The sequence below is a fragment of the Myotis brandtii genome, unplaced genomic scaffold, assembly GCF_000412655.1.
Source record: "Myotis brandtii unplaced genomic scaffold, ASM41265v1 scaffold351, whole genome shotgun sequence".
NCBI lineage: Eukaryota > Metazoa > Chordata > Mammalia > Chiroptera > Vespertilionidae > Myotis > Myotis brandtii.
In genome coordinates, this window is record NW_005363502.1 from 962,808 (window position 1) to 984,227 (window position 21,420).

Consider the following 21,420-nt stretch of genomic DNA (forward strand, 5'->3'; position numbering starts at 1 on the left):
TCATCCAAGGTAAAAAATTTCATTTATTTTTAATCTAATAATCAAAATGATTAAGCTATAAAAATGAATAGCTGTAATTATGACGTGCAGAAATATAATACAATCATAAGTTAGGTAAGAAACCTAAAGCAAATTTCTCAATTTTGCAAAACCTAGACCTTTCCCCCAAATCACTGAATCCATTTTAAATCCCAACGTTTTAAAATGCACAGACTAAGCACAGGCAAAACCACCTGTGATGTTTTACCTGGGGATCTTTGAAGTACATTTCATACAACTGAATGGTCCGACGACTAGCTTGACTCCCATGATACACAACCACGTTCAACTCTGTCCAGGTACGGAATTCCCTTTCCCAGTTGGGGATTGTGGACAATGGGGCAATTACTAAAAAAGGGCCATGGATTCCTTTCAAATATATCTCATAGAGAAATGTAATGGACTGGATAGTTTTTCCCAAACCCATTTCATCTGCTAAAATGCAGTTTCGCCTTTGGGAAGGAAATAAAAGAAGGAAAGTTTAATGAGTACAGATATTAGTCACTGCTTTTTTTTTCTTCCACAAGACATATATTACTATACTCACAAATGCCTATCTTAGATTTTTCCTTAGCTTCAGTAAAGTACATTTCCAAAAAATAATTACTTTTACATACTTCTATCAACCTCTGTATTATTTGTTGAATAAGTAATAAGCATACTTCCAATGTTTACTGTTATATTATAATCATAGTAGAGAGTTAAATGTTATTAAGTTTTACTTGAGTACTACTTTCAATAACTACAAAGGAAAAAACAATAGGCCTTTTTAAAAGTGAAGGAAACATGTTTTACATACATGTTGTACCAATTGAAAAGTAGCCAGTTTACTCCCTCCAACTGGTATTCCCTGAGTTTGTTATTGTTTTTATACTCCCTGGAACTCTCCGATTTCTTCCAATCATCAGCAGGAGGTCGCTCCTGTTTCAAATATAGTAAATCCCATTAGTGGTTTCTCAAAGACCGCACGATGCTATTTTCAAATTAAATCCCCTACCCTCAGCCAACTCTTACCACGCGCGCTGTTTCCGGCTCCCTGGACATTAGTTTCTCAAACTCCTCGATCTTGGCTTGATCGATGTCCTGCCTCAGCTCCCAAGTGCTGTCCTCATAAGGCAGGGAGCACCACTTCACCAGGTAGTGAGTCACAGGCTGGGGCACGTTTAAAGGAATCAGAATCGGATTCATTTGACCAAAATACTTGATGTATAAAGGAAATGGGTGCTCTACCTCATTTGTCAACAGACACCACCCAAGCAGCAGTAAGACTTAGTGGGTAGAAGTTTTAAAAGTAGTCCCTAGTTATAGAGTCTCAAGTCTAAACTAGAAATAGTATTATTGAGCAGTATTATCAGAATAAATTAATTTTTATTTAAGTCACTGATAAGTAATGTTCAAAAGCCAAAAAGTATAAATATCTAGTAAATAATAGTTGAATTTGAGCCTGTGCAAATCATTCACCAGGTATTTGATTCAGACATATATAGTAAATTATCTTAGTATATCTATATCTATAATAATAAAAGCGTAGCATGCTAATTAGACCAGACGACCTTCCGAATTTTGTGCATTGGGCCTCTAGTATTTATATAATTGGTTAGTTTCTTAAAAAATAATAAAAGGCTTGAGTTTATTAGGATTTCTGCCTTTTTCTTAAAGGGAGAAATACTGTTTGTATCCAATCACTTTAAAATAATGTGTTTGAGTCCTAGCCAGTGTGGCTCAGTTGGTTGGGCATCCTACTGTGCCCTGAAAGGTTGCCAGTTCGATTCCCTAGCAGGGCGCATGACCAGGTTTCAGGATCAATCCCCAGTAGGGGGCATGCAGGAGGCAGCCAATCGATGTTCCCCTCTCACACAATGTTTCTCTCTCTCTCCAAAAATCAATTTTAAAAATCTTTTACAAAAATAATGTGTTTTGAGTTCTAAAAGATTGGAGAGCAAAATATTTTGGGTAATATAGATTAATGGAATTTCCTTTGTCTTTTCCTCTAGAAAATGTTTGGGTTTGTTGACCTTCATTTCAGGACTAAGGTACATTGACCTGGTTATGATGTTAAAACCATTTGGTGTACTATGTAAATATATTATGAAACATATTTTTTCAAGTAAAACTAAATAAGAAAAAATTAAAAAGTCAAATATCATGTAACTGATATGATCTTAATTTATGACATCCTCTGTGCACCATATTAAATGAAGTTCATCAACTTCACTAAGTATGTCCAATGTTAGATGATATTAAACTCCATTCTGCTACAACTGTACTCTTAATTACATAAGGAAATTTTGTGCTACATAACAGGTTTATACTGAAACTTGTTGAATTCTTTTTATTGATTATATTCTGGAATTGTGCAAAATGTTGATGTATTTGTTTCATATTGAAAATTGATTTCTTTTAAAAAGCTCCCAGACTACATATAAACACATTTAGCACTATTATTAAGTCATAAAACTAATAGTAAGTCAATAAACTTCAGTTAAATTTAGACCAAGTATGCCATGATCCAAGGCTCTGACCAGGACCAGACCTAGGATGGCCACGATCCCTGTCTGTAAACACACATAAGCTGTCTGAGCTCCGCCCCCTAATACGAATGGTCTTTTGTTACCTCTCCCCGGTCATCTGTGCTACGTGCAAAGTCCATTATCCGGTCAACCTCCACATAATCTGGATTAAAAAGCTCATCTTCAATCTGCACCAAAGGAAAAACAATTTGAAATGTTTATGTAATTCCTGAGAGTAAACACTATTCCACTTTTCACCGAGCAGTAATATTTTGGGTCACAGCAACACAAAATTTATATTTGGCAAATTCTTTTATATTAATTGAAATGCTACAATTTAGCAAAATCATTCCCCATGAGGAAATCAGACTTCTCAGACTTTGTTAACTGGGTCTTTTAATTACTGTGTGAAACCTTTTTACTGTGAGAGAATGTTTAAGAATATTTTAAATGAAGTGTGAAATTACAATTCACTAATGAGCAATCCAAAAGGCTGATGGCATGCGACGCATTCAGCATTCTTGAAACTACAGCTTGCAAAAAAGACCCAGAGCCATGCACAGTACGTGCTATTGGAATCTCACAACTCCCGGAGTGGTCTGCTGTCTTACAGCATCATTTAGAGAACGTTATTGCAGAGCTTAAAACACTGAAACCAGTGAATTTCATATTTTAGTATGAACAGAGTTGATATTTGGTTGCTTTTGCCAATCAATATTAGTACCTCATTTGAATACAGTCTTGTCATTAAAGGTTCTAATGATTTATTTGTACCGAATATAGAGCATTTAGTTAAAAGTATTAGGGATACAAAAATAAGGCTTAAATAATTAGGTTAGCCAATATATTAACAATTTTTACAAAAGAAAGTAATACTGCTTGCTTGCAAAGTTATCACATATTTTTTTAAAAAACACACAATATGACTCAAAGGGAAGTTACAGTCTAAGCCATACTTTAAATCAGTCAGATAAGTTAGGAAACAAAATTCATATTATCGTGTTCCTATCAATTAATTTATCAGTAATATAACTGCATGAAAATGCTTTGCAAGGACATATGAGACACTTCATATGCGCTGAATTGCAGGTTGAAAAGATAAGCTGTTCGATCACAGTAGGCTCAGGGATAACACCTTCTCTGGGCTACTGTTCCATTAAGACACTGGGTTTGGGTGCTTTGAGCTGTGAATTATACACCAAAAATCAAAAATATGTTTCAACTGCCTCAGGCCTTCACACAGAGTTGATTAGCGAGGCAAAAAATTCATTGAAATGCTCAGTTAATTTAAAATATCAATATATTAATGCACCGGCTTTGTCAAACAAGTCTAGATTTAGGCACACAATATGTGTGTGTTATTCACAATAGCATAAGCACTAAAACTTTCTAGTAACTAGTTTTGATGACAAATGCTGTTTTTAAGACAACTCATTCTTAAACAGAAGCTGTCATTGCTGAATTTAAATCCTTAACTTTACTCCTAAACATTTCTATCCTTCAGGTGAATAATCTATGCATGCCATCATGCATATGATGCAATTTCCAGCTTCAATAATCTCCTTGAACAGAGATTTTAGTTGCAGCAGACTTATAAGAAAGCATAAGGTGAAACAAAGAATGTAAAAGTAGTCAGAACTTAGCATGGAAAACCTAAATCCAGGACCATGCATGGAATATAGACAAACAGGTGTGTGTGTGTGTGTGTGTGTGTGTGTGTGTGTGTGCGCGCGCGCGCGGAAGAAAAAGAGGAAAGGAATCTCCTTTATCCTTTTCTGCTAACACTTGGATTCTCTTTTCAGACTTCCATTCAAGTCAAAACTTCAGATTCTAGTTGACAAGTTACCAGCAAAATAATGTATTCTGACCTTGGTGTAGGTGATCCACAAAGACAGACCCACACAGACAGGCTACAGAGCCAAGGCCAGGCACATGTCCCTAAAGTGCATCTGACTCCAGGAAACACAGCCCAAATAAATTTAATAAACAGAACCAGGACCCAAGGCTGCGAGGGTAAGTTAACATAGCATGCTTTCCTGTTCCTTGCCACTAATCCATAGAAAAGGTCAGCAGAACATACGGTGTCTCTTTCTAAAAGGAAGCTAAATGATTTCAACTTGCCCAATGTCACAGACATTTAACCTTCTTTTCATTAAGAAGGGCATGAAAAATGGAACTTCCCATTATTTTCTTAGAAACTGCCCTTTCAGAGAATCACCTAAATATTCTCCAAGATGTAAGGAGCGAGTCACATTCGCACACCTCCCTTCCCCTCAGTGCTACCTACTGTACTGCAAAGACACCTACGACTCAGAATAACAGAAGTGGTGATCCAGACATATGTCCAGTAAAGCCACCACCACCTGATCCCCCATCGAATACACACTTTACAATCTGCCTGTAAACAATGTAAAATCTGCATGAAAATCAGATTCCAGGGGAACACAGACTTGTCACCTGAGATTATAAGGATTTTATGGTATAAAGTATTGACCACTCTTCTGGCCCCACCCCTATCTCTAAATAGAGGTGGGGGTGTGAGTTGGCTGTGAAACAGGTATTATTTTGCATCAATTTCACACTTCCTTACATTTTATATTCTGTTAACTCCTTAATGGAAAAGAAAACTAAGAAATCAGCAAGTTTAATCTTTCAGTGTGAAGGTTTGTGTGTGTTTTTTAATCTACTGGAGGCTGTAAGTGAAACCAAACTGGTGATCAACAGTCCAGAGCCCCCAGGAAGCAGTGTGTGAAAGCACTTTTTTAAAATGTAGTTGACTATGTTGGGGGAAAACTTGGCCCTTCCTAAAAATGTGAATTTTTCTTCCCTGCCCTAGGTATGGTTACCTTCTCATCATAATTGATAACCCAAGATAAAGGGAGATAGCAAAGATATTATGCCAATTGCTACACCACAGCACAGCATTTGTGAAAATTAGTCGAGTGAACTTTCTGTAATGAGGCACTGACTTGAACAAAAGAAGTTTGCCTCATACCTTCCCCAAAAGAAATAAACTTTTATTTCCTAGAACTTGTATTTAATGTGTACTGTAGAGTTTTTAACCCGCTAAATCTTAATAGAACTTTTTTCTACTTACATTTGTCAATATCTACTAACTGGACTTTCATTACAAGACTGTAATCATACCATCATATTTCCACACAGTATCTTAAGGACCAGTATCTTCTAGACTAAGCAACAGGAAGAATGAGAAATTTCCTGTTTACAAATTTTTTTTGGCAATAACCAGTTACCAATATGCAAGTAACAGCATCAAATGAGGCAAACTAGTTTTTCTTAATAAAATTCAAAATTCATAACATTTAAATAAAGTAAATACTTTGAAAATTAACCAGGTATTTCATACCTCTGAAAGGAATTTGTTCTGGCCCTGCTTTGCCTTAAATCGTTTAATCTTTTGCTGAATTCTCTTATCTTTTTCCAGATCTTCTACAGATGCCCATTGACAATGAAGATAAGAGCTAAAAAAAATAAAATAATATACTTGAAACATGTGAAAAATAATGAATCCTTTATTATATATGTCTTTTATAGCTCCCCCAAAGTCAACTAAACAGCTAATTAGCAAAATAACCTGTTTACTCATACAGGCTGCTGAGCAACATTCAACATAATTACTAACTTTTGAGACTAAGAAGAAAATCAGTAACAGTGCCTAAAATGTGCCTTCTGTCCTAGCCCCCAGCTCTCTTATCCACTTCCCATAAAATAAATAAATAAATGACCCAACAACAAGATGTTTTATAAGTAAATGGATTACACTTCAATACAAAACAGTTAAAACTAGAGGGTGGCCTTAATTATGAATTTATATTTTGAGCCTTTTACCATTAATTGAGAAATAAAAGGTTTTCATCAAGTTAAAAGAACTCAAATTTCAAATGTGAAATAGCAAAGGCAAACCTAACACTTAGTCCTATCCAGAGCAATCAGGGAGAAGGGCCCACCGCCCACCCTCTGGTCACCCATGCCCCTAACTGCTCCTAGCCAGTTCTTGCCTCCCAGCCCAGCCCAGCCCTTCCAGCTCTGCCATGATGCCCCTTGTTCCCTGTGCATTCTCAGTCTCTAATGTCTACCCTGTCCTTGCAATGGGCACATCCCCTCCCCTTCAGACTCACCAGCCTGCTCTGAGCACGTTGTGTTTTCTCTAACCTCAACTTCAATACTCTCCATCCTCCCTTTTCCTTCCCCAGCACTCACAGGTATATAGTTAATGCTTTATGGTAACTTTGACATTATTTTATTTGGTATTTCAATATTCTTTAGTACCATCATTCTCTCCCTACCCCTGATGGCCTCAAGTGTCACTTATTTCTCTTACTAGTGAGGGCATTAAAAAGAAATGAGGGGCTTGAAAATATATATATATATATCTTTCAAAATCAAGGTACTTACTCTTAGAAACTGTGCAGCCATTATGAAATCTTTCAAAAATGATTAATGATATGGGAACACTTATGATATTAAGTATCATATCATTTATATTTACGTAATGTTTAATATGCATTTTCAAAGGGAGGACTGATTTAGTACTACAATTGACTGAGGGAGACACTGACTTTAAATATATATGCCTATATAGATATGAATTGACATAAACCCTGTACATACATATTCATAGAGAAAACACACTAGATGAAAATGCATCAAAATGTTAATAATGATCATTTTGTGGTGGTAAGATTGCAAGTATTTTATTTTCTACTTTCAACCCCGATCTTCCAAATTCTCAATATATAGTACCCTGTACTGCTATAACCAGAAGCAAATGTAAGCATGACCTATCCCAGTCTCCTAGCTCCTGGGGAGGAAGGGGCTGCGTGCAGTCAGTGCTCTTATCTTGACTGCAGTGCGCAGGCCTCTGAAGCACCACCAGCATGACCGGGAGGTGGGCACAGGCCACCACCAGCGTGACCGGGAGGTGGGCACAGGCCACCACTGGCGTGACCGGGAGGTGGGCACAGGCCACCACCGGCGTGACCGGGAGGTGGGCACAGGCCACCACCGGCGTGACCGGGAGGTGGGCACAGTGCTTCTCTCTCTCACAAACTGGGCTGAAGTAGCACCACCAGCATGACCGGGAGGTGGGCACAGGCCACCACCGGCGTGACCGGGAGGTGGGCACAGTGCTTCTCTCTCTCACAAACTGGGCTGAAGTTTTCGGTCAGTAACTCTGCTTCACTATAAGGAGAAAACCCCACCCCAGGCTTTTCACCAAGATCAGAAACAAGTGAAGGGTGGGCTCTCTCCCCACTATTATTCAACATCATATTCAAGGCATTATCCAATGCCATTAGATGAGAGAAAGCAGGAGGAGCAATACAATAAGAAGTAGAACTATCTCTATTTGTAGATGATATAATTGCATAACTGGAAAACCCTAGAGAATCAATTAGAAAATTAATTCAAAATATAAAATAATTCCAGTAATGTAGCAAGATATAAAGTTAAGTCAACAGTCTCCATTCACACAAATAATAACAAGTGAGAAGATGTCATGTTACAGAAAACCTCTTTTATAATATCAACAAAGATAAAATACTAGTAAGTTTAATAAGAAACGTGTGAAACTTAATATAAGGACATGTTTAAAACTCTCCTATAACAGACACAAAATTAGAGTTGAACCAACTGTAAAGATATCCTTGTTTTTAGACAGTCTGAATCAACATTATAAATTTGCAAATCAACACAATGTAAATAAAAATATAAACAAGCATTTTTATGGGGCAAGACAATTTAATGCTGAACTAAATATTAAAGTAAACATGCAAGAATATCAAAGAAAACATTAAAAATGGAAACGATCTTAGGGGAATCTAGATATTAAAATACACTGTAAAACCTCTATAAGGAAAACAGTGTGCACAGGCTCACGACGAAAGGATTAGACTAAACCACAGATACAGAGTCAAATAAATATGTATCTTTAGTACAAAACAGCTGCACCTCAAATAGCTGGGACAGAGATAAACACCAAGTGGATGAGGCACCTACACACAGACAATGAATCCATGCGAGCTCTAGAGTCTGGAGGAAAACACGGCGATTCCTCTCTAACCTGGATGCAGAGAAAGGCTTCCTAACTGTGACTCAGAAGCCAGTCCCAATAAAAGAAAAGATTAATAGGTATAACTGTATAAATATAGATATTTAAATTTACAATGCAATAAAGTTAAAAGACAATCGAAACTGGGGGTGAGGGAAGGTAGCTGCAATATACAACACAGATAAGGAACTAATATCCCATATAAAGAATACTTAAAAATTGAGGAGAGCACAACAGAAAAATGAGCAAAAGGCATGAACAAACAACTGACAAAATAGGATATACAATGCCATTAAACTTATGAAAATATGTTCGACTTCATTCAGAATAAAAATAAATGCTACTTGGAACTACACTGAAATACAATTTCTCACAAAAAGTAGAAAGTAAACTGCACTCTGTTGGAAAGACTGAGGGAAAGCGGGTGCTCTCTGCCATTGCGGACTGGATGCAAACCGACACAAGCCTATGGAAGGAAATGTGGCAATGACAGAGCCGCATGTACCTTCGGCCTCTGATCTTGCAATCCCACTTCTAGGAATTCACCCTGAAGCTATGCCTCCAACCATTCGAAAATATACAGGTGTGGGAATATTTACTGCAGCATTATCTGTTACTATAAACTATCAGAAGCCACTTATAGAGGAGACTGGCTGAATAAGCTATGATATAGCCATGCAATGGAGTACTATGTAGCTGTAACAAAGAATGAAGAAGACCTTATGAACTGTCAAGTCATTTCCAGAATGTAGTCTTGTGAAAAAAGCAAAGTGCAAATGTATACTGCTAATATGCTATTCTTTTGTGTGCAAAAAAGGGAGAAATAAGTATTATATTTTATATGTGTAATATGTATATATGCACATACACACATACACATATCTATGCATGTTCATGGCAAAATTTTGGAAAGGATAAATCTGGGATTAATAAGAAGGAAAGCAGGAATGGGGTGGAGAGGGGGGTAACACTTCTTTGGTGTGTAATTCTGATTTTTGAACCAGTGAATATTTCATGAACTTGAATTATATGTATCAGTAAGACTGGGGGCAGGGAGCTAAAAAGGAATACAAATACAAACAGAAACTAATGAACCAAACTATGTAGCAAATAAATAACCACACTGAAAGGGGGCAGGAGGAGGAAAAGAACCCAAGGAAATTTTGAACAAAGTATTTAGCCTCTGTACCCTCAGGCTAAATTGAAAAAACTATAAACAAATACCAAATGAACTTGTTAGTAGGCTTCTTTTTCACAGAAATATGGTCTAGTCATTCTGAAACCACTTCCTGTATATTCTAGGACTGACAAATAAGCACACATATTATAGAAAATAAGAGTCAGGTTTCTTGTGGTCAAAGAAGGGAGTTATTAATATTAGAAGGGGAAAGGATAGAATAAACCCTGTGGTGTTGAAATAAATTTGGAAGTTATCAATATAAAGGCACTGTTTTTTACTGCTGTTAGGTTGGTAGGTAGAGGTGTGTGTTTATGTAATTAACATATATGTGTGTGACGTGTGTATATATGTCACAGAGACATACACATGTCCATGCACGTAAGGGCACACACCGACATAAGCACCCCCCTCTTAGCCCTGTCCACTGAGAGGGCCAAGCATGACTCCCCAGCAGCCATGAGCACATCTAAGAAAACTGCCAGAGGAGTCTGGAGCATCGTCCTGTGTCAGCAAGTAAGGAAGAGCTCAGAGAAGACGGGCCAAGGCAAAAGGAGAGAGGGGCCAGACTGAAGGGGCTCCCAATGGTCAAATCTGGGATACTGCGAGCAAAGTAAATGATAATAAAGAATTATGACCCACGGAGTCAAGTAAAACGCCACAAGTCTGCACGGCTATAAATAAGCAAATGGGTAAAAAGGTTAAAGCTCTTCCTTATAGTTGAAACCCAACTAATAAATTTAGGAGTGATGAAATCACTAAATCACCACTTAGCAGCCATTATCACATTTATTTCAAAGTATCTTTCTACAAGGCACTTTTTAATTACACAAAGAAAAACAAATTCTTTGTACCATTTTTGCATTACTCCTGTAAAACTGATATTAAGTCCAAAAAAAAAAAAGGTTAACAGAAACTGTTCATTTTATGGACAGTTTAATTTCCTTTAGATCCCAATAATGTCAGCTAGGAAAGCTGTTGTTTTAGAACCTTTGCGTCCTCTCATCTGACTGACGAAGGACGGCTGGTCCCCCGGCCTGGCAACGGTCCCTGGTCCGGAGCACCATGAGCTCCTCTGGGGCTGTGCCAGCCAGGTGAGATGTTTCTATGACCAGCACCCCAGGTCCCACTGCCCCACCCTGATTTAGTGGATGCCTACCTGCCGGTGCCTTTTATGGAATCATTACTTAAGCACCTTTGCTCTAACTTTAATTTGGTAAGTGTACCAAGAACTCACTCTCTCTGGCTTACTTTGTTAACTCTTCCTTACCTACCCTTACCACACTCTTTATACGACTATATAAAATCATGTCATACTCATAATTTCCAACTGTGTAAACTCATTGTGCTCTGAGTAGCAAATGATGACGACATCGAATGTTTACTGAACATTTTTTATTGCCAGACTCCGTGTTTCCTTGTACTCTCACTGTACACTGGTAAGAGGCTTCCTCATCTTCTTACTAGGTAAAAGGTTTTGCTCACAGAACTTCAGAAGTGCACCGGTTCATTAACACAATGCCACGTGCAACACTGCAGAAGGATAAAAAGCACGAGGCTGATACTTTTATTATCGAGGGTAGGGTAAGTTTTCTTAGGCTGTGTGGACAGTAACTCCAAAAGCCTGTCTTTAAACCCTGGAATTTATTAATATGGTATTTGAGTTCCTTCTCCTAGAACGTTTAAAAAAAATTTAATGTTTATGTTATCAGTGAGTATTCTCGTCCTTGCCCTGTGACTGTTACTTAGGTTAGAAAACGTCCTTAGTCTTCTTCAGCAAGATGACTACTGACCCTTAAAACGATGCTGTCTCGCCAAAATGTGTGTTCAGTCCTAGTAAACTGCCTACATCTACAATGCAGAACAACACAGTGTTTTCAATTCAGTTTTTTAAAAGTTATGCAATTCAACTTCACCGAACAAAAATTAGAAACAAAAACAGGTAGACATAGCTCACTGCATTTCGACATGTGAGTGATGTCACGGTTTTCTAGGGCTTTGGCCTGACGGTGGACTTCTCGCCTCAAGTGCCCAGCATCCCACACACAGAGAGGGGAGGAAGGGGAGCCCCACAGGGTGAAACCCCTCCTCAGAGGATAGGTGAGTAGTATTGCTACTCACTTTCTCTTACTGTAGGAGTTTTTACCCCTCTAAAAAGAACTTCATGGTTATGCATGAGAGTTAGTCCACCTTTACACCCATTACACCTTTTCCAGAAAATTAAATTCATGAAATATCAAAAGGTATTAGGCAATGGTCTTCAAAGTTCTAAATAAATCACACCTCAGTTTCCAAATTCCCAATTATTTTTTATTTTCCCAATATTTTTAAAGCATTTTTTAGTACTTCAAAAAATATATTCCCCAATCCAAAAAAATAAATCACAATCTACTTACAAGTTTTTGTATTTCACATAGAATTCCTCAACTTCTACCTCCTCTCCAGATTCCTTCTGCAACGAAAGAAAATTTCAGGCACATACTTAAAACCATCTACTGGAATATTCCAAAAGGAAAGGGTTACTCCCACCCGCACATGAAATGGGAATGACAGAGGCAGCAAAGGCCGTCCTGGTAGCAACGAGCACGTTGTGAGCTGGTGGGCAGCCGGGGGTTGTAGACCGACACACTTAGGCCCTTGCACGTTGCTCGACGTGCTAAGGCTTCTAAGACATGAATCATTTTAACTCCTCCCTAACCACATGCAGCTTCATTCACAACAACCTGACCCCAAATCTGGCTTCCTGCCAAACCCACAGTGTTAAGTAGACGCCAAGTGTACCATTTTCTCAGGCAGCAGCCAATTAGCAACTGCTCTCCTGAATGCCATATGTATTATTCTTGGCTGCCTCATGGCAACTTTACATTGTGGGTTTTGTAATGTTTTAAAATATTTAAAAGACATTTATTCCTCCATATAGTTAATAACTCTAAACAAGAAACCGTATAAAACTAAACCTTGTGCGTATGCTGTAATTTCAGTGCATCAGTATTCACAGTTTTAGTTTTACTCACTGGTACAATTAAAATCTCTCAGACAAGATGTCTCACAAGCATCGCGGCCAAATAAAATTAACACTCCAAATACTACACTGAGGTAAGGTTAGCATTGTGATGCACGCCAGCCAAATCAAGACTTCCCTGGTCACTTTATCAGTACCATCTCCCTTGATCCTACCGACCACAGTGGTTGAAGAAGATACCACTCGTATGACATGTTCAGCATGCCTTTCAAGAGATTTTTTCCTTTTGGTTTTAGGCTATTGAACAAGTCATAATGTGTAATTTTCTTCTGGAACATTTGATCAGATAAATCGGGGATACAGATATAAACACTACTTACAGATGTTTAGGAATTGGTTGTACACTCTTACAAGAGCACCCAAACCTGCCTTGAGGGTCACACTGAGCTAAGCTGTCTCAGAAATACTGCAAAAAAAAGTGAAGGCAAGTAGGAACACGAGAGAGCCTACAGTCTCCCTCAATCCCTAATCTTCAAACTATCGCCAAGATTGTGAACTTAAACTTTTCTTCAAAACCCTCACATGTACCAGTTAAACCTAAATTTGAAACAGTTCATCCACCTGCCTAAAGGTCACCAAGAAGACAGTATTCATGCGGGTGGTCCAAACCCATTAATATCGGGTTCTGCCATAATGGATCTAAAAACAGTCACAACCATAAAACAGCTCCTTAAACCAAAGTACTCAGAACACCGTCGATGTTTCAGACTTTTAGTTGTCCAAAATGAAATGTTTGCTGCATGTCTTCAAAAGCCAGCAACATAAACCTGGAGTTAATTTAGAGATAAATGTAGCCAACTCTAGTGACAATGCATCTAGGACCCACCTTACTTTTTTCTAGCAGTGACTTCAAGGTTATGTTATCTTTGCACAGAACTGGAGATTCTAGTAGAAAGGCAAAGATAAGATAGCAGATAACCAGAGAAAATCAAAAACCAAGGTGAGCCTATACCTTCTGATGCTTCTCTTAGCATACCATGAAACTGAAACCTAGAATGGAATTCAAATGTCTGATCTGCTGCCCTAGCTGGCGTGGCTTAGTGGTTGGAGCATTGGCCAATGGACTGAAGGGTCATAAGTTTGATTCCGGCCAAGGGCCTGGACCTCGGTTGTAGGCTCAATCCTGTGCCTGTGTGCAGGAGGCAACCAATCAATGTGTCTCTTTCACTTCAATGTTTCCCCTTTTCCCAATCTTCTCCTCCAGTGCCGTCCTTTCCATCTCACTCTAAGCGGTCTCACCACCCCATCACTGCAAAGTGGGCACCAAAGCACACAGGATCAGCTTTTGGACAATAGAGATGGTTTTCATTCTGTCTCTATTCTGTTCCCAGAAAGCTCTGACTCTTACAACCATCAGCTGTCCCTGACTCTGGTTAATACCCATTTTCTCGTCATGATCAGCTTTTCCTCTGGGAACCTGCTGTGGAGATGCGGAACAAGAGGTCTAGAGCTGTCTCAGAGGAAGCGATTAGATTCTGAGGCCCCATTCAGAAGCACCTGGAGCTGGTGTGGAATTATCCCAGGGCCCATTGCTTTCGGATGTCCCAAATTATAAGCCTGTGCTCTAACTGACCACACACTGAATCACCTCCTTGCCCCTAGAACTATAAATAGAACTGTTTTGTAACATTTATTTCACATAAATATTATCATGCTGATTGCTTCTACATTACTAATAGCAAAACAATTAACCGAAGTGAAAATTCAAAAGCCCTCAGGAGCATTATTTTAATTATTCTAAATGGTGGTCAGTTTGACCAGCCTCTGGTGATAGTTGAAAACAGCTCCAACCCCTACTACCCACAATGCCTTAATTTTCAGAAGTCATTTCATAGCAGGCATATATAATAAAAAACTGAGTCAAGACACTATTTCTGCACACACAAAAATTTCACTCAACTTTATTCCTTGGATGGCTACCATTAAATTTGACAGGCCTCTAAAGTAATTTTATGTGTTCAACAGAATAATTTGAGAAATGAGTATATGTTTTTCATTAGACTCCAAAACGAATCTATTGAAATTCCTATTATTCATATGATAATTAAGTTCCAAACATATTAAGCCATTCTTGCCTCACTGTTCACATGAACTTTGATCAGGCAACAAAGCGACTCCTCCATCACCTGGAATCTACACCAACCATCCAGCAAATGACCCTGTAGAGCCTGAAAGAATGAATGGCCTTTTCCTAAGCATTTTCTTAGTAAATTAGGCAGTCACTCTGCAGAAACAAAGCTTCACTTGAGTATAAAAAAGAACAAAATTCTCCGAATGCACAAAAGAATGAGAATGTACCTCAAAGTATCAATACGGCAAAGGTACGAACCTTTCCTACCTCTGGGCCAACCCACCACATACTCTATGAGAGATGCCATATCGTAGGCTCACTTAAGGAGAAAAGGACTTAGGAACAAATGGGATGAAGACTTCGGCCTTCCTTATACTCTATTTTTTTGTTACTGAGTTTAGCTAATGAGGATTAAAACAAACACCTTGGGATTTAAAATAAGCTCTTCAAAAGAAAATATATGGTGTAGAGAAAGATAAAGAATTTTAAGGAATACAGTCAGAGTTAACAATTCAGACCGTCTGATACAAAAAGGATTTGAGTTTTCCTCAAAGCAGAAAGGGCTACATGATGACTAAACGTGGAAAACAAAAGAATTAACCTTATGCCATCCAAACGCCCATTCTTAAATCCACCTCAAAATTCAAGTACACGGGTCAACTCTATGCCTTGCACTGGGTCTCACCCATATTCATTTGGGCTTAGAAAAACGTAAGTGCCTCTTCAGCTGCCCCTACTTAAAAGGAGATGCTGTTAAATAGGGGGCCTCTGTGAATCTCCATCGTAACAGATCATTCTTTAGGCTACAGTGGTGACATCGACTAACTCTGAAAACCATCAACTGCATCCCCACTATGTGTCAGCACTTTGCAGGGTCGGCTCTGAGAGCTCATGGCCAGTTTCTATAGTGCTGCCAGGGGGAAATAAAGGCACCTACCTTCTCAGAGCTACTTCTTCAATTATTCATGGTAATAGGAAACAGACCAGCAGGCACAGCTAGCATCCACGGGAAAATCTCAAATTTCCTTTTGTTTCTATGTGCCATACTTCCCTCCAATGTAGTAAAACTGATAACTAACATAGCTATTTCGAGAACATTAGCAGTTTAAAAAGTTAGTACCTGCTAATGTGGACAACCTTCCAATGGTTTTTTTGTTGTCCTTTATGAAATACTGGTAATCTACAAGCACTTCGATGAGCTCTACAACTCCTCTTACTTCAATCATACCTCAAGGCCTATCTCCCCCTCCAGAGAAATGTTGCCATCAATATTCTCCATCCTAAAACTCTCAACAAACACTCCACCCTCATATAGATTATAGTAATTTTAAATTCCTGTGATAAGATAAACCTGGTCATCTGTATAAATGGCAATACCTATTTCTAAAATGTGGGTACCTATCTTTTTAAAGTAAAAATTAAAAAAATAATAAAAAAATAAAGCCTTCAAGTGGGCAAAATAGAAGGAAAAAAGCAATGTCCTACATAATGCATAGTCTAAGTAGCTCTAGATAATAGAGCTAATTATCATTTCAACCCCCAAACCTGCTGAGTATGCCTGCTGAAGCACTTTTAAATGAATGAAAATTAATATATCCCGTCCAAACCACAAGCTATTTACTCAAACAAGTCACTTCAATTCAGTGAAGGGGATTATTCTTTAAAGCATGTGAAGTATTTAAATTTTACCATATATCCACAATTCACAAATTAACAGTTCTAGAGTCATTAGTAGGACCAAAAAAACACAACCTTTCTAATGAGTTAAACAGTACTCATTTCTGCTTGAACAGGTGGGAAATTTGGTTGAGATTTAATTCATCAGAGAGGAAATCCTCATGTTCAGAGTCACCAGACAGCCACTCCATACACCCCTCCATACCCTCTACACTCAATTCTAATTTGAATAATAGAAAAAGTATTGCAATAAGGTAAAGAGAAGTTTACTTCTGGTGCCATGCCATTTTCAGTCTACCGGGGGTGGGGAAACTTTCTTCTGCCAAGGGTCATTTGGATATTTATAACATCATTCGTGGGCCATACAGAATTATCAACTTAAAAATGAGCCTACTATATGTGGTCAAACATTTAATTAACTCACCCTTAATGCCTTGGCAGGGCCAGACGGAGTGATTTCTCAGGCCTCATATGGCCAGCAGGCCAGATGTTCCCCATCCCTGATCTAGATAATATTGAATAGTAAAGGTTTCCTATTTGATAAGCCTGGGATCTCACTTTAAGTCCCATAATCTTCCCTTTACCTAGTTCTCTAGATGTGAAGTTACACTTTGTATATATTTTACTTCAAAAACACTCTCAACAACTTATTTTACATTTCAAAACAATGACGTTGTTTCTACCCACCTTGAAAGCAAATAAAAAGAAAGACCTGTGTATTTGACAATGACTCAAGCTGAAAGACTGACACCTATATCTAAAGAAAACCACTTTCTAGAGGCACCAAAAATTGTATGCTGGAATATTTAAATGCACCTGGGTGCCTATGCCATTCTTCAAACTAAAGAAAGCATTTTCTCAAACTGGGCAAGAAGAGAGATGGTTGGGATGAAATCAGGAATCTCAATAGTAAGAGAAAACAGTGTTACTGAAATTCTTTGTCACCACGTACGTGTCCCTCAGTGACAAAGTCATCAGACTAATGACAGGTACTTAGAGCTCACCTTTGCAGATCAGCATGAATTTTTAAATAATTTTAAAGAATAAGTGAGATCTTCAAAAATTACACTGAAAATAGCTCTGTATTTCACCTTTGCACTGAGAAAAAGATATTAATATTTTAATTGTATGAGAAAACACCTATTCCCTAAAATGATAAACTTCCATGGGGGATGGGGAGCTAGGGAAGGGCAAGGAACCTTCTTCTTAAGGGAAATGAGAGATCAATTCATATTTACTATTTTTATGAATAATATTTATGAAAAAGGCAGCCTTTAACCCTGAAAGTCCTATACATTTGTTTGAGACTTTTGAGTTTCTTGCCTACTCTAAATGGTGTAATAAAGCACTGGTTGGTTGATATATCTTAATTTGGGGCTGAATATCCCAAAGATTTATATTGGGCTATACATCAGACAGCATTAGCATTGTCACCAGAAGTTTTATTTCCCAATAGTAAAATCTCTAAAGAAAACTATAAAGCAAAAAATAATTTAAGGGTCACACATACACCATCATTTTTGATCACTGCAAACGGTGCTCACCTGTTTTTTCACGGAACGACTACTCATGATTTTTTCTACCAATGGACCTTCTGCATCAACAGATTCCTAAAAAAGAAAGGAGAATGAATCCATCCAGATGGAAAACATTTCATGATAAGCTGTAAAAGCGAGAAACCATTCCCTTTTAGCATCTACCTCTATGCCCTTTAAATTCCTACCCTTTAAAACACTGGGTACAAAGTCGCAGTAGGGAAAAATATGATTGAAAAGAACAAAAATCTCACTCTGCACAAAGGCAAAAGGAAGATCCGTGTGTATTGCTTCGTGATTATATAGTTTAATTACGTGGTCTAGCACGGATCCCTGAAGCCAGAGAGCATTCAGAAACTCCAGCTGCCAGAAGAAAACCATCTCTGCATGAGAGCCGTCAAAAACACAACTTTCTTCATCTAAACCCACGGGGTAAATATACTCATCATTCTGTGACTATTGTAGGCGGCTTTTATCCATGGAGGTCACATGAAACGTTACATAACAATCTAACATAGCACAGATTACCAAATAAAATACAAAACTCCATTTAATATGTTTTACAATGGGTTGCCAGTGGTTAACTAAAGAACAATAATGGTAAGAAAAGGGCATTATTATATAATCTATATATTTTTTAAAAGATCTTTACCATAATCAATCCTAAGTTACTACCCATATTTTATACAAACTATTTTATATGTCATTTACATTGCACAGAGAATAAAGTATGCCCTGCTGGGTACTACAAGGCAGTAATTTCATAAAGGGGCTCCTACGGTGCCTAACAGCAGGAGACAAGCTTGAGTGGTTTATTAAAGTCCCAGAAGCTACAGCATTGAATTTTCAGAAGTAAATTCAGCTTCCATGCATCCTAGTTCCGACTCTTCCTCAACACAGACCATTCATTCTCCAAAATTGTGTCAAATCACACATCACAGGCTTATATAAAAATACATTTGGCGAACAAGGCGTTTTAAAAGATGCTGCTAAACAGCTCGTGTCCCATAGCACGGTAACCAACATTAGATGAATGCTCTCCAGCTTCAACTCCATTGCTTTGCTAAACTTTTCAGGTTCCGGCTACAACATTCCCACTCCATCGCGCCAACTGCAGCGAGAACCACACAAATCTGGACGCTAACCTGCTGCTCTGACTGCGAGGTGTTCGAGGGGGAGTCTCTCCCAGCAGCATCTGCATCATCTGCCTCCTCATCAGAAATCTTGAACTCCAAGTCTTCAGTGTAGCGCTTCCTCTTCACCTGCCTGCTGGACCGTCTCTTCTAAAACACAAACCCAACAAAGGGAGTTTAAAATCCATCATTGATGCTCGTTACAACTTCTCAGGATGGTGAGGTGGGTATTTTAAAAAATTAATCTTAAAGAAAAAATAGCTTTAACCCTGTAAATCACCTAAGAGACCATAGTGTCAATGATTATCATGGAAATAGAGGGTGGGGGTGAGGGGATCTGAAGTCAGCCACCTGGGTCAGCTACGGCTCTGCCACTCCCCCAGCTACCTGACCTTCGACTAGGAAATGGAGATACCAACAAATCTTATTCCCCATTCAGCCAGTGTACCGCTCAAAAGTGAAGGCAATTTTGAGGCTGGTGATGGATATATACGGGTTCATTATACTTTTCTCTCAACTTTTGTACATTTACAATTTTACCCATAATAAAAAGTCCATAAAAGTGAAGGCACTGGAAGATAATCTACATTATTTTCCTATTGTAAGGTTATAGATAAACACTAGTATACTCTTATCCAAGGAACCAATAATAATAAAGAGGACCTTTAAATAGAAGGCTTGCATCTTAATCTTGGTCCTAAAAGAAACAGTATGAAACCTTTGAAGAGATAAAGGACTGAACATCAGAATCTATAATGAATGACTATGAAAAGTAATTTTATTTAAAAAAATATTTTTACCACACTGATTAAAATGTAAGAGATTGGTAATAGCTAGTATTAGTAGGATTGTTAGCAAAATGGGTCCTCTCTCACCACAGTGGTCAAAATATCTTTGCAGGACAGTGTGGTCGTATCTGTGCACATTTAAAACATGCCCACCCTCTGGCCCAGCAACTGCACTTCTAGTAAGCTACATAACATAACATATCTTAAGAATATCTGCAAGAGAAATTGTGAAATAAAAAGAGAAGCAAGTCTCATAATCAGTAGCATATAATTCTATTTAAGATAACAAAAAACCATGTGTGTGTATTTGTATGTGTGGATCTTCAATACCAGGGTGGGCAAAAGTAGGTTTAAATTATCAGCCATCATTACCTAAATATATAAATCATAAACAAGGACACAAAATAACAATAATAAGAAGACAAATACTATAATTAATAAATAATACAAGAATAAGCTGTTTTTGTATGCTCACAAAACTATAAACCTACTTCTGCCCACTCCTGTAGGTAAACTCCTCAAAGACACTGTATGTCTTGTTTACTTTATGACTCAATAAATATTTGCTAAAAAATGAATGTATAATATGCATGTTTGCAATAACAAAAAATGTGAAAAGACACATAGCAAATTGTTAATTACTATTAATTCTGGGGAGGGAAGTAAATGGCAGAAGGAAAATGGTTTTGCACATTTTGTTCAGAATAATTGTTTAAACTTTCTGATAAAATAATTACTTTTGTCAGTTAATTAAAAATGGGGAGAAAATAACCTTTTCATCAATGTATTGGGATAAAATCTAAGACAACGCTAAAATGACATTTTAAATCTCTGATAAATGCAAGATTACAATGAGTTTGCAAAGCACATAGAAGAAATAAAAATATTAAGAGAGGTCACATTTTTCTAAAAATTATGAAATAAAACCTTTTAAAGAGCCTTGTGGATTTTAAAGTTGGACAGACAGGCCGAGGCAAATTACCCTCTATGTTGACCCAAGGGGGTCAGACACAGTGCCTTATGGCTCATGTCAGGACCAACAAACCCAGCCTCTTGCTCAAAGAGGACTGATTTTAATTAAGATCCTGCTCTCTCTGCTCTCAAAAGGGAGAGCAGCTCAAAATACAAACTCAGTGTACTATGACCATCAAATGGGCTGTTTGGGACTGTGAACTCTTAGCCTTCCACAGTCACGGTTACAAAGATATAAAGCACCTTTCTGACACAGGTATTTGGAGTAAATCTTATTAACAGACTTCCCAGTGGCTTAGACCAGAGGGAGTTCCTCCTCTGACCTTCCCTCGTCAGCCCTGCCCAGAACAACCAATTCCAGGTCAAAGTGGGGCAGAAACCAGCAGGGGTTCTGCCATCTGCCAACCTTACTCACATCTGGGGGAG

General features: G+C 38.0%; 1 protein-coding gene across 4 annotated transcripts in view; it reads right to left on the minus strand.

Moving 5' to 3' along the window:
* Positions 1–21,420, minus strand: part of CHD7 (chromodomain helicase DNA binding protein 7) — a 122,971-nt gene that overhangs the window by 39,964 nt on the left and 61,587 nt on the right. For all 4 annotated transcript variants that reach the window (XM_014544100.1, XM_014544098.1, XM_014544099.1 and 1 more), the window contains 8 exons: positions 19,247–19,384; positions 18,111–18,176; positions 12,193–12,248; positions 5,917–6,031; positions 2,654–2,737; positions 1,054–1,191; positions 839–960; positions 248–491 (listed from right to left, as the gene is read on the minus strand). In XM_014544100.1, coding sequence (XP_014399586.1) covers positions 248–491; positions 839–960; positions 1,054–1,191; positions 2,654–2,737; positions 5,917–6,031; positions 12,193–12,248; positions 18,111–18,176; positions 19,247–19,384 — 963 coding nt within the window. The remainder of the gene's footprint in view (positions 1–247; positions 492–838; positions 961–1,053; positions 1,192–2,653; positions 2,738–5,916; positions 6,032–12,192; positions 12,249–18,110; positions 18,177–19,246; positions 19,385–21,420) is intronic.